At 42.6% G+C, this 14,086-nt stretch overlaps 1 protein-coding gene across 9 annotated transcripts in view; it reads right to left on the bottom strand.

The window, feature by feature from the left end:
* ATP9B (ATPase phospholipid transporting 9B (putative)) overlaps positions 1 to 14,086 on the bottom strand; it is a 156,123-nt gene that overhangs the window by 38,942 nt on the left and 103,095 nt on the right. For all 9 annotated transcript variants that reach the window (XR_011252450.1, XR_011252449.1, XM_069569205.1 and 6 more), the window contains one exon: positions 6,226 to 6,386. Coding sequence is in view for 7 of the 9 variants with exons in the window: in XM_069569205.1 (XP_069425306.1) it covers positions 6,226 to 6,386 (161 nt within the window). In the remaining 2 variants the exon portion in view is untranslated. The remainder of the gene's footprint in view (positions 1 to 6,225; positions 6,387 to 14,086) is intronic.

The following is a 14,086-nucleotide window of genomic DNA, read 5'->3' on the forward strand; positions in this document are numbered from 1 at the left end:
GATTTTGACACCATCCTCAGTAACTGTTAGAAAAGGTTGAGAAAACAAGCAAAAGGTACAGAGAAACTTATGAACAAGTTGAACAATCCTGACCTAACACACTGTGAAGCACGGAGACCAACAATTCAGACTTCATGTTCTTTTCAAGTACACAGGGAATGTCCACAAAAACCAACTAAATACTGGGCCCCATAACTAGTCTCAAAATATTTCATAGATGTGCAATAATGAATGGCATGTTTTCTGGTAACAACACAATCAAGCCAACTATGAACAGAGACATATTTAGAAAAGTAGAATATGCTCATAAACTAAGAAATAACTTTGTAATAACCACGGGTCAAAGAAGAAATCACAGTGAAGATTAAACAATCTGTAGTTGACAATAACACAAATACTACATATGAAAACTTTTAGGATGCTGCCAAAGTAGTACTTGTATAGAAATGTATAGCCTCAACTGCATATATTCAAAAGGGTAAAAATATGAAAGCTAGTGAGTTAATCATCTATCTGAAGAAGAAGAATACAAACCAAAGAAGGTAGGAGGAAAGAAAGAAAGAAAGTCAACATTACTAAAATAGGAAAATATTACAGAGCCACAGGGAATCAATAGAGTCAAGAGTAGATTTTCGTAAAGACTACTGAAGTTGACGAAACCACTGGAAGACTAATCAAGAAAAAAAGAGAGAAGGGGCAGAAATAAGTACCAAAAATAAAGGTGATCAATACCACAGATCACACTTATAAGAAGAGATTATAGGAAAACATTATTAACACACTTTAATTAAAATTTTTGAATACTTAGGTATAGGTGACGTATTTCTTGAAAACCATACTTTCCAAAACTGACTCAAGAAGTTAAAAACTTGAAATAAAGTTTTCTGACTAGTTAAAGTTAACTACTTAAACTTTAAGTATTTAAGAAATATATATAAACCAGTAGAGAAATCAACTCTGTTAAACAACTTTCCACAACAAAAAGTTCAGGCTGACATGGCCTCCTCGATGTGTAAACGTCCAAGGAATAAATAATTACAATTTCAAACAAAAAATTTTGGGAAGACTCATTGATGTATTTTAAGAGAACAGCATAATCTTGACACTAAACACCAAAAGATGTGAGAGGGAGGTATAAGTTAATCTCACTCAGATAAACCAATGCAAAAACTTCACAAAAATGACAAGCAAATGGAATCCAGTAATACATGAAGGAGTATTATGCCATGGCCAAGTTGTGCTTTTCCCCCCAAATAACACAAAGCAGGTGTGACATCAGAGAGTCAGTTGGTATAATCTGGCATATGAATATCTGAAGAAGAAAAACTTAAGATGAAAAATCATCTCAAAAGATTTAGTAGCAACGTTTAAAAAATTAAATCAGTGATTTAAAGACAAGTTTTAACAAAATAGGAATAGAAACAACTTCTATTATATATTATAAAGAAGGGGTTCTGTAAAAACTTACAGCATCCTTATGATGAAATGTTGAAACCTCTGCCTTTCACATCGGGAACAAAGAAGGATGTGCAGTATCACTACAGCCACTTAACGTTAAGCTAGAAATTGTTGCTACAATGACAAGGCAAAGAAAGAAAGGGTGCAAAAGACCGAAAGGAAGCAAGCTATCACTGTCTACTGACTAGGTGATTATCTATAGAGAAAAATATAATAGATTTCACATTAATAATTAGAATCAATAAAATTTTACCAAAATGGATGGATTCAACCATTTTTATAGAAATCCATTTTATTTCTCTATACCAGCAACAAATATATAGGAAACAGTTCTTTCAAAAAATGGCATTTATAACAGCATTTGAAAAATGTCAAGTATCTAAAAACAGTTCTAACAAAAGTTATGCAAGATTTCAATGAAAGTGTTTAAAAAGTTTGAGATGTTAGAAAAGACCTAACGCAGGTAAGAGGTACTCCACAGTCATGGTTTGGAAGATTTAGTAGTGAATGTGAATGACCAAGGAGAGCCCGCATGTGCACGTGATCGTGTCTGACTCTCTGCGACCCCGTGGACCGTAGCCCGCCAGGCTTCTCTGTCCACGGGATTCTCCAGGCAAGAATACTGCAGTGGGAAGCTATTTCCTTCTCCAGGGAATCTTCCCAACCCAGGAATCAAATCCGTGTCTCCTGCACTAGCAGGTGAACTCCTTACCACTAGAGCCACCTGGGAAGCCCGACCAAGGAGAGCAAAGGCACTCAATGAACACATGGAGGACCTGCTTTTACCAAATATCCACTTATTATAAGGGCTTCCGAGCTAAGGCACTTTGTTACTTGGTCAGGAAAAGATAAAAAGACCAGAACAGGGAACCCAAAACAGACCTGTGCATATATGAATACTTAGCATGTGACAGAGAGGACCCTAGATCGTCGGGAAGAGGTGTTTTCTACAAAGGGTGCTAAGAGAACCGGTATGGAAAAATATGTGAAAATACTACTCTACACTATTAATCCCTGCCCCCCCACCCCCCAAATAGGAAACAACAAAAGCACTTCCAGTGGTCAAAGAGAAAACTAATAAACTTCTAGAAGTTAATACAGGAGGACAGCGTCACCATTCTGGAGTAGAGGAGGAATTCTTAAACACACACAGTGAAACGCAACAACAAAACAGAATTATAAGTTTGACAATGTAAAACTAACAATTTTATTTATAATTTAACCACTGGGTGAGTAAAAATTCAAGTTAAAGACTGAGAAAGATTATCAGCAGAACGGAGAACTGAAAAAGAACTAACATCCAGACATCATAAGTAACTACAAAGCAGTTGTAGTTAACTTCCCAGCAAAGCAGATTGCATAAGGTTTCAAGAGCTGAGAATAATTCCCTGTGCCTGGAAGCTCCAGCTCTGGACTCCCGGCTCCACAGCCTCTGCAGGACATATGCCAGCTCTGGCCTCAAAACTACCCTTTCTTTCCCCGCAAATGTAGCACACGCCTGCAGCCAGGCAGTTCTATCAGCCCATTTCCAGCCATGGAGAATTCCAGCCCATTTCTCCCACGCAGAATTTTGGGAGTCTGGCAGGCTTCTTATTTTGTTCTATCTCCGTCCCTTTCCGTCCAAGATGTCAGTGTTACTGCTGATACAACATTTTCAAAAACTCTGAGGGTCTCTCATGTGCGTCCTGGGGGGACCACACCATCAGACAAGAGCCCCTCCACAGGTCTTTGCTGGACAAGCCCATCTATTCTTTACTCCTGCTGAGATGGCTAAGTGGATCTTACAGTCACACATCTCCTCTCTTCAGCAAAAGGCTGTCCAGGCACACCCTAGGACTTCCCTCCGTGCATGCTTTCTACACACTGACTCTTCTAAGGTTGGCATCTTCTGCAGTCTGGAGAGACTGCAAATGTCCCAAGCCGTCAGTAACTGAATATCATTCTGAGGTCTAAGTAAGGTGGAAAGTACTCTTTCCCCCAAGCATTCTACCTGGAAAATGAAGCTGGCAGGTTAGCACAAACTTGTGATGTTGCAGGAAGGGCATCTGCCCTGTAAATAATTTGACAAAAATCTACGTATTTTCCTTCAGTAAAACTCCAGGAAAGTTAATCTCTAAATTCTGAAGCAAATGTTGTGCCTGTGTTAGCTAACGTTTTCAACACTCCCTTCTTGATGTGCTGACTGAGCAGAACTCTGGGCAGAGCACCGGGCGTCCCACCAAGCGGTCAGCTGGTAGCATGAATACGTGGGCATTTCCCTGGCAAGCCTTCCCACAGCCGCTGATTTGGCTGCTTGACTTAAAGAGTGAAAGAGAGGAAAATGGTCTCCGAGGCCACACAAACCCTCATCAACGTCAGTGTTTCCACAAAGACGCTGTACCCACAAGAGGCACTCCAGTGTTTCTGGGAAGGAGCACCGCTGTCACCTCATCAAATACCACCTTGCTTCTGCTGCCCACGTGAGCCTCCCTGGCTTGGCAGTGCTAAGACGCTTGCTTCTGATTACCCGCTAGACTGTGACGCAGCATTTTAGAGTATATCCAGAAGACACAGTGACTAGGAGCAGCAACGCGAGCTCCTGACCTGAGGGAACTTCACATGCACTGTGAAGAATTCTGATGGTTGGCTCTGTGCTACGAGAAAAACAAACGATTTAAGGAGCACACATTTATTTCTGGATTACAAAAGTAGAGGTAAGTCTCATACTATGTTCCTTGAAAGATGAAGGAACTTGTATCAGGTGACTCAGACAAACTTAATTCTGCAGAGAATTTCCATAAAACAGCTCTCTTTTCTTAAAACGGAAAAGACTTTTAGAGTGTTAGGTCAGTAGAAGAAAAGCACTTTATTTTCCAGAACTGGCACTTTGAAAAAGAAAAAAGACAATTTTAAGACTATTTTAAAGTCGATTCTTTGTTAAGCGCAGAAACATATTTAGTAAATACTAAAATGTATTGCTATTTATATTTTAATGGAAACTTTGCAATGAGAAAACAAATTTGGTTGAATCAAATGTTAAGCCCCTAAATCAGTGTCCTCTATACGTTTTACATTTTAATTTTACTGTTTCATCCCTTCTGCTAAACCTGTGTAGTTGCATTCTCACAGTATGAAAAATGAGGAGAAGTATCACGCTGAAGTGCATGTGAGCATCTCAGAGACAGACAGAGGTGCAGCCACACTTCTGTCCAGCAAGTCTCTCCAAGCTTGACTAAGCATGTTAATCTAAATATAAAACTGCTGATGGAAAAACTAGAAGAAGCCAGACTTGCACACAGCCTTGTACCTTTCTCATTTTGTAATCAGATTTTTTTTTTTGGCCCCACCAGTGGCATGCAGGGTCTTAGTTTCCCAGCAGGGACTGAACCCAAGCCTCAAACAGTGGAAGTATGGAGTCTTAACCACTGGACTGCCAGGGCAATTTCACATAAGCAGACTTTTTAAAAGGATATACAGACTTAGAAAGAGGATATGTGTGAATGCTAATATACTTATGTATAGGTAAGTATGAACATTCTTACTTATAAGTCTTTAAGTATATCCACATCTGAAAGGTCTTACAGAATTTATCATCAGCTACTCCAATACTCTTGCCTGGAAAATCCCATGGATGGAGAAGCCTGGTAGGCTGCAGTCAATGGGGTCGCTAAGAGTTGGGCACGACTGAGCGACTTCACTTTCACTTTTCACTTTCATGCACTGGAGAAGGAAATGGCAACCCACTCCAGTGTTCTTGCCTGGAGAATCCCAGGGACATGGGAGCCTGGTGGGCTGCCGTCTATGGGGTCGCACAGAGTCGGACACGACTGAAGTGACTTAGCAGCAGCAACAGAGATTATACATAATATTTCTTTCTTTCTCTTGTTATTGGGTATGATCTAATTTTTTACTATAAATATACAAAATTGAAATGTGAGAAAATGATCATTAGTTTTTGTTTAAAAATACTTATATATTAACTTTCATGACTATAATTAGTATTTCCTATTAATAGGATAAGGGGAAACATGTCAAGTCTCTTTACATTGTTAGTTTACTACAGAAAAGAAGAAAGAAATTAAACATACTCATATTAAAAAACTGCAATAAAATCTGAATATTGTTCAATGGTTTCTATCAAAGACGGAAGTGCCCCAAAGAAGGAAGAGCACTCTTAACTCAGCCTTTCTCGTCGTACAACAGAAATAGTCATGAAGGACACCACATAAAATTTCAGAACTGATAAAAGCAAAAGAAATGAAGAAAAACGAGATTAATGAAAACAAAGGAAAAACCCCTAAGAAATCCCAAGAAAAGATGTGTTTGCTCAAGAGAGATGGGAGGAGACGGCTGTTGGCAGCTGCAGGACAGTCTGGAGGGAGTGTGCCAACAGCTGAGATAGGCCATGCAGACCTAGAGACTCCGCCCCAGGAGGCCGGCTGTCCTGGGGCAGGGACCCCACTGGGGTTTGGGCAGCGGGTGCCTCACATCAGGGGGCAGGGCTCACACTGGCAGATTCTGGGCTCAGGCCTTCCAGCACTCAGAGCGCTGGGACCAAGGGTAACAGAGTGGACACCTCCGCCTTTTTCTCAACGGGGAGTTTCAGGCACACGCTCACTTCTCAGAGTCAGTGCCCACAGTGAAAGGGAGGCAGCCATGGTTAGAGTCAGTCCCGTATCTTCCCTCTTTAGTTCTAAGTGGACCATTTCTTTCACACTGAGAACAACACATTTAATAACATCATATTCACTGAAACCAGACACTGGTGTTCCTCATCCTTAAACTCACCTTATGGGAATGATGTAGGAGAAGAGAAGAAGAAAGCGGAAGAGACTGCGGTACCAGGGGCCTGCAAATCCCTGCAAGGTCACCATGACAACCGAGAGGGCAACCAAGGCCAGAAATAGTGCTTTGGTCAGCTGGTTGAGTTCAAGATCCAACAAACCAACCTGAAAGAAAATACAGAATTAGCACAGAGTCACAGTGTCTCTAATTTTACAAATCTAAATACATGGTAGGGATGACGGTCTTAAGTTTTCTTTTGTATTAGCCTTTATTACAATAAAACGCAAAGATGTATTCACTTTACGTTTTCTTGGGAAAACTAACGACATTTGCAGTTTTTCCCAAAAAGCGCTCTAGAGCTTTAGGGAGAACTTCTGGGAATGAGTCACGGCCCCCAGAAGGCTTCCAGGAAGAGGCTACTGAGGAAGCACAAGTCCTGAGGTCCTCTCTGGGCGACGAGGCTACGGCCACCGGGGGGCAGAAGGGGACGCACAGGCGCACAGCCGGCTCCCGCGAGAACACGGGTGCCCTTTCCTCTGCACAGGCCGGGCCAGAACAGGCTGGCTGGCTGTCACCCCCTCAGCCAAGAGCCTCTCTGAAAAGAACTTCTCTTGATTAAGAAGAAAAGCAACAGATGGAATAGTTAGCTTGCAACGACAACTGGTTAATTTGCAGAAGTCCTCCACTGGAGGTTCTTGCAGGAAGGTACACGACACTCAGAGTCCGTCTGTGGATTATTTCCCAGCTAAGCAAGATATGGGAAAATTATGTCAGTAAGAATTCATTCCTTTTTTTGTGTGTGATCTGTGCGGGATCTTGGAGGCAGAAAGGGCGAGACATCCAAACACTGCCCGTCCTACGAGCTAGGAGAACACAGCTCTTCTGAAGCATGCAACTTCACTTTCCAGCCCAGTAACCTCCACCCAGTCTTCCTCCTGGCCCAGTTTCATGGCTGAAAGACCACCGCGCAACGTGGCGTGGCGGGCAGGGAGGGGCGTGGGGGGCAGGGAGGGGCGTGGGGAGGGCAGCATAGGGCTTTGCAGAAAGGCTTTAGAGCCGCAGAGAGGAGAAGGGACACCACGCCACAGCTGAGCTGCCTCAGGATGCCAGTTTGAGTGCTGGCTGCGCCTCCTCGCTGTGCAGCTCTGGGTGAGATGGGTGTGTTTCCCGTCCGTGACTGGGCGACCAGGGGGAGGAGGCACTCAGCACAGGGAGCGTGGCCTCCAGGACAGAGCAAGACTACGGGCACGCTGCCACTGTCCTCACTACCAGGACTGCTCTCTCCACTGCTGAGAACCTGCTCCTGAGTCTCTGCTTACTAGCCGTGCGGCCCTGGAGAACGTCTCACACTCTCTAAGCCTCACTCTCCTCCATGGTAAACTGGCACTGCCCATCTCCTAACGGAGGTGCCGGGAGCCCAGACAGCCTGCCCCCTCAGGCCAGGGCCCAGCAGGTGTTAACAGAGCCGCTGACTCCTAAGTTTTATGACACTAGCAGATAACTGAATCCTATCAGGTTATCTGTCATCTGAGTTTCTCCTGTACCTGGTACAGATTTTGAAAAAGAGAAATAAAAAAGGAAACATGATTACCAAAACTACCAAGACAGTGGGACTTGGGAGTCTGATGATCAACTCAGGACAAATACCTTTATAAACACCTTAAATTTAAAACTTGAAGAATTACTAAGTTGCTTAATAACAGTTTACTTTGTAGTGCCTTTTCAAATATCACTTCTTTGGCCAGTAAAAGCCTAGCCTTTTCTACACCTCACATATTTAGTGTGTATCTTGTTTTGATGAATATTTGCCACAAACTCTCATGAGAATGTTAGAACTTGCAGTTAAAAATAAAGCACAAAACTCTGTCAGAAAACCCACTGAGTGTGGCAGTGAAGGAAATTCATTCATGATACAAGTAAGTTTAAATGTCTACTACACTTTTTGCTCAACTCTTAAGGTTATGAAAAATGAAGGTGGCACAGTGGTAAAAGAATCACTTGCCAACGCAGGAGATGCAAGAGATGAGGGGTCAGTCTCTGGGCTGGGAAGCTTCCCTGGAGAAGGGAATGGCAACCCACTTCAGTATGCTTGCCTGGAAGAGTCTATGGACAGAGGAGGCTGGCGGGCTACAGTCCGTGGGGTCACAGAGAGTCAGACACGACTGAGCACACATGCGTGCCAGGGTTATGGAAAATGAGCACACTACGAGATGCCACCTGAGGAGAAGCAGTCTAGCAGGGAATGTTACGTGTATTAAAAAGCAGAGACATTACTTTGCCAAAGGTCTGTATACTCAAAGCTATGGTTTTTCCAATAGTCATGTACGGATGTGAGAGTTGGACCATAAAGAAGGCTGAATGCCAAAGAATTGATGCTTTTGAACTGTGGTGTTGGAGAAGACTAATCATTCCTAAAGGGAATCAATCCTGAATGTTCGTTGGAAGGACTGATGCTGAAGCTCCAATACTTTGGCCACCTGATGCAAAGAGCTGACTCATTTGAAAAGACCCTGATGCTGGGAAAGAGTGAGGGCAGGAGGAGAAGGGGACGACAGAGGATGAGATGGCTGGATGGCATCCGTGACCCAACGGACATGAGTCTGAGCGAGCTCCAGGAGATGGAGGAGGACAGGGAAGCCTGGCTGCTGCAGTCCATGGGGTCACAGGTCAGACATGGCTGAGCAACTGGACAACAGTGGGAAAGATACGATGAACACGAGTAACATATCCTATAAGAGAGAAACCTTCTCTAACCAGGCTTATGGACAAAGTTACCTCTTAGAACTGACAATCAGCATCGCTGTTGGTTGACACCTTATAGCCTTTAAAGAGGCTGCACAAGCAACGGGAATGACAACAGGTACCCAGAAGCAACACGGCTCAAAGGGTGTTTAGCGCATGCACCCTACTTACACACCAGACCCAGACACTGCAGGTCCCCTGGGTGGCCTGGGAGCCACTGGGCCCTGGGGTAGGGGTGAGGGGTGAGGGTGGTCTGCAGACCCTACCCCTCCGAGCCAGCCCCCAGCAGGCCCCGGCCCTTACCAAGCCCCCACCCTGCAGACTCAGCCCCTCCACTGGCCCCTTCCACAATGCCCCGCTCCTCACTATGCCCCCCAACACCCCAACAGACCCAGGCCTGGGACATGTGGCTGCCTCTGGTCAAGCTATTTGGACTCAGATCTCCGGAAACTTTCCCTGGGTCCTGGCGATGCCTCACGTCCATGTGCCTGCGGCAGATGAGGCCCTTCCTGGGCCGCATGGGCTGGCCAGGTGTGCACCGCTCCCTGGGGCGGGGGGTGCCCTGCCTTCCTGGTGGTCACTTCCAGCACAGTGCCCTGGCAAGTGGGCAGTGGGGCCAGCTGGTCTAGGACGAGCCATGTGAACGGTGTTCTGGAAGCTTCTCTGGTAGCGTGGGGCTGGGCCTCCGTGAGAGTGGGCAGTGGGGACCTGGGTGCCTGATTTATCAACTCCATTTAAAAACCAGCACAACCAGGACAAGTACCTTGCAATCTCCACTACTTCAACTACTACATAGTTTATGCTTGAATTATTGAGAAAAATAGGGTTTTGGATTAAAATGAAGAAAAATTAAGCCAGGGAAGTAGAGCGCGTTTCAAAGCCCGGTTCTCCACAGTGACAAAGGCGGCCTGAGCTCCAGGCCTTGGGAGGGTCAGATGAAGTCATTACTCATGCAGTCAGGGAGAAAAGACTCAATTACCTCAACGTAAAGATGCTATCAACGAATGCAAAGTGCATATTTTACTCCATTCATCCAAATCCCATTAAAAAGTGAAAGGAATGATTTAATCTGGCCTTCCAGAGTTGGTCTTTTTTGGTAATAAAATAAAGAATCACTGTCTTGCAAAATGCATAACCACTACCTCACACTTTCCCCTGCGCTGCGGCAGTGAAGGAAGGTCTGTCAAGAGGCAGGAGGAAGCGGTCAGCGTGGGCACCACATTCCCTCTGAAACAATGCCCCATGTGGGACTGAAATGTTACTGGCGGCCACTGCACTCTGATGCACACTACATTTCAAGTGTCCATGCGCCTCCAGCGGAGGAGGACATGTGGTCAGCCACCTGACGTGCCTGTAAGGCGGACATGCTGTCTTCTCCAAACACTTCTAGCTGAAAGGACGGAGTAACAAGTTTAGCAGAGCACACACAGCCTCTCAGCAGTGGGCTGTTCCCTGCCGTCTTTCAGGAGCCTTTTCTCAACTACGACTCTTCTTCCTGGAACACAACTGCACCCACGCTACAGTATATATCAATAGTATGGTCTTATTGGAGACGGGGGGTCAATTCTAACAAAACACAGCAAGAAGAACAGAGGTATTTCAACTGTTTTTTAAAAGGTCATTTGCAATTAATTTTATACTCATTTTTCTAGAACACCCTTGAAAGTTTCTTCAACTTGTCTAAAATGCAATCTGGATTCAAAAACTATTCACCATGAAAGCTAATTAACGCTAAAGCTACAGATTCTATAAAGGTGGTAACTTGAGTTTTGATGTGAATCTCTTCCTTCTTTAAAAACTTTTAAAACACCTAAACAGGCCAGGTACCTTTTACTCCAATTTCAAAATCTTTTCACCCCTAACATATATTACTAATCAGCTGATGTAATTAGGACTGTACAAGAAAAGGTAAATTAAGTACACTAGGAAGTAACTTTCAACATTTTTGTAATTTCCTATATTAGTAAAGCAAATTTTCTTCCACTTGTCATAATATTTATTTTACTTGAAACAACTGTGATAACAAAATTAAATACGCTACTGGAAATTTTAATCTCCAAGGGAAAATCTGTGCATAATGTCTAAGACACCACAATGGCTCTGAGAAGGGGCTGCTCTGGGGTAATGAGCACAATAATTGCCTGTATAATCTAAGACGCCACTAATGGCAGCGATCACAAATCCACTTAGCTCCTCTTTAATTTATGTACCAAGTTTTAAACAGCTAATGGTTCTCAGTAAAATAATGGTTTATACTAACAATGAAGGGTAAATACGGTACCCTGCTTAATCAACGAAAGATCAGCCAGGTTTGTTGAGGCACCGGGGACGAATGAGACCCCACCTTATCTCAGCAACGCAGCGCCTCTCCAGCCCGTCTCAAAGTCCCCCCAAGTCCCCAAGAAATCAATGCAGAAGTCTCGTGTTATAAAAACTTAGTAGCAGAGAAAACAAAAGGCACTAATAAGCATCACCAACTGCTCTTCACGGGCTATTATCCTGGATTAACGTTATGTGAACATCCAAGCTCTGTACCCTTCCTTCTAAACTCACATTTCCTTACCTGCTACATGAAGGTATTCTAGAACAACAAAACAATGATGTGCAAGATGTCAAAAAGCCAACTGAGACTCTTGAAAAAAGCTAGATATCATTTTAATTTGTCCTGTATTTTTGCTGTAAACACATCTCAATTTGAAAAACAGAAAAGCCTCCAATCTACTAGCAAATAAAGACAACTCTACACAGGCCGAAGTACAACCTTCGATGACGAAGACGGCTTAGGGGAAACAGTGACACTGCCGTTGCTGTCTCCCTTTTAGCAGCTGAACTATGCCGGGATCAGCCCAGCAGTTCCACATCATTCAGAATCTGGGGTGTGACTGCAAAAGCTGACACAGGATCACTGCGTCAACCTCCTGAAATTACTATGAAAAGCACATATTTTTAAATATCTTAATACCAAATCAGTCCCATATTTTCTACTTATAGCAGAATCTTAAAAATAAAAAAAAAATAAGTACTTTTCAGTCATGTACTTCTGAAATTCTTATACTAAATGTAAACTTCTAAAGGTTATGGCAATAACTTTTTCCAGTTTGGAGTTTTTAAAGTATTTTTTAAATTATAAAGTGATGCCATATAGTCTTTTTTTCCCTTCTTCTCTAGTTTATTTATTCATTCATGTTTGGACTTAGTCCTAAGTTAGGCCTTAGTCACGTTAGGCCTTAGTCCTAAGTGTCTGCCCTGCATGCAGGCATCGCCTGCCCACAGACAACTCGGCTATTACCATTTACTGCCCCAGTGATCTGCGAAATAAGACGCGCTTCTTTTAGCTGTTCTAGTCTATTGGCTCAATAATCTGTGCTTTAAAAGCTCCCTAAATAAGTATCAGCACAATAATTCTTAATGTTATATCACCTTAATTTTTAAAAGTTAAAATCTATATTTACACGATACACATTTAAAAGTCTGTACTGAAAGAATATTTCATATTATACATTTTTGCCTACAAATAAATTTTGCCAGACTATTCTATGTTTAGCATATTAGGATTTTTTTTCCTTGCTTACCATATATTATCACACATTTCTTAATATTTAACATTCAAAAATAAAATGGGGTTGCTATATTTTTCATGTAAACAAAAAAAGCCGTAATGCAAAGCTCAGCTACTGAACCAGGAAGTATAGCGCTTTCCATATTACTGTGAGAAACTCAAAAGGAGGGGGGACCCAGCATGCGCCCTCCGGGAGCTGACACAACCTTGGTGCCGATCAGCTCAGTTTTCAGGGCAATGCATGCCATCAGACCAGTCTGCCAGCCAGACACAATAAACATGTTGTTAGGGGCAAAATTATTCCTAAAACCTACAAACAGATTACTTGCTGAGTTTGAAGGGGGCTTCATGAATGAAGAATGAGGCTGTCTCTTCAAACATTCAACCTTCCAGATCATTTGAGAAATTTCAATACTGGCTCGGGCATTTGCTATAAAACGTATCCACTCAACATTTCATAACCGTCAAAACTGCCAGAAAATGACACGTTATCTATGAACATGTGTACATACACATATACACACGTCAGATCTTTTTTTTCCAAAATTCTTTCTTATACATTCATGTAGGATAATTTGGTCAAGCCTGTTACTATCCGACAGCATCTGTTATAGCAGAGCCTTTATAAAAGCATAACCAGTATATTAAAAAGTCATCAGATTTAAAGCAATAGAGTGACTCTAAGTGGTAAAATGTTTTTAATAATTATTAAATTATTTCAAATAAGTTCAACTTGTGACACGTCAAAGCCATATTTAAAACCAAAAATGAGTAAATATAAATATGCAGAACAGTCTGGCAACTATTTGTAAATTTAATTTGTACTCTATGTACACAACCTACATTAAAATCTATAGCACTGAATATTTGAAACCAGTTTTCTAATGGGCTTATCTGGTCTTATCTTCCAACAGCCCACACAGCTCACTGAAAAGCCAGGGATGCAAGGTGACTGCACCTTGCGAGTCGCTGTCATCCGAACGCTGCCGAGTGTGATCCGCGCGTGCGGCCGCCATGTTTCCGGCTGCCGTTCGGCTACTTGCCGCTTGTACAGTAACATTTCCTTACTGGGAAGAGAAAGCGAAAGCCAAGGAGCACCATGTTGTGGCTTCCCCAGCAGAGGGCGCTCAAGTTTGATGCCTTTTTTCCCCCTGACTGCTGAAAGCTGCCTTTTCATGAAGCAGAACTTTGATCTTCAATCAGCCAATTCAGTAAACTTAATACGTTATCCTAGTTTTATTAATGAAAAAATTACCCTAAATATCTATGTTGCCATGAAGAATCAAAGACAGAATTTATAGACTTTAACATGATAAACTACATACAGGGGGAGATTTCCTAAATAAAAACTTCTAGAAAATAAAGAATCATATTTAAAGATATGACATCCAAAATACCGTAGGTAACCAGTACAACAATATAGTGCTAAGGCTTTTAGGAAAAAAAGATCTGGATCTACAAATTAAGTCAATAAAGTTGTAACAGCTTAAATTAGTGGTTTTGAGACCCTGCATATATTTACCTTATCTTTGTCTTAACAATGTAGTAAGCTATCAGTTTTAA

This window comes from Ovis canadensis, chromosome 23 (assembly GCF_042477335.2).
Source record: "Ovis canadensis isolate MfBH-ARS-UI-01 breed Bighorn chromosome 23, ARS-UI_OviCan_v2, whole genome shotgun sequence".
In the NCBI taxonomy this organism is placed as follows: Eukaryota; Metazoa; Chordata; class Mammalia; order Artiodactyla; family Bovidae; genus Ovis; species Ovis canadensis.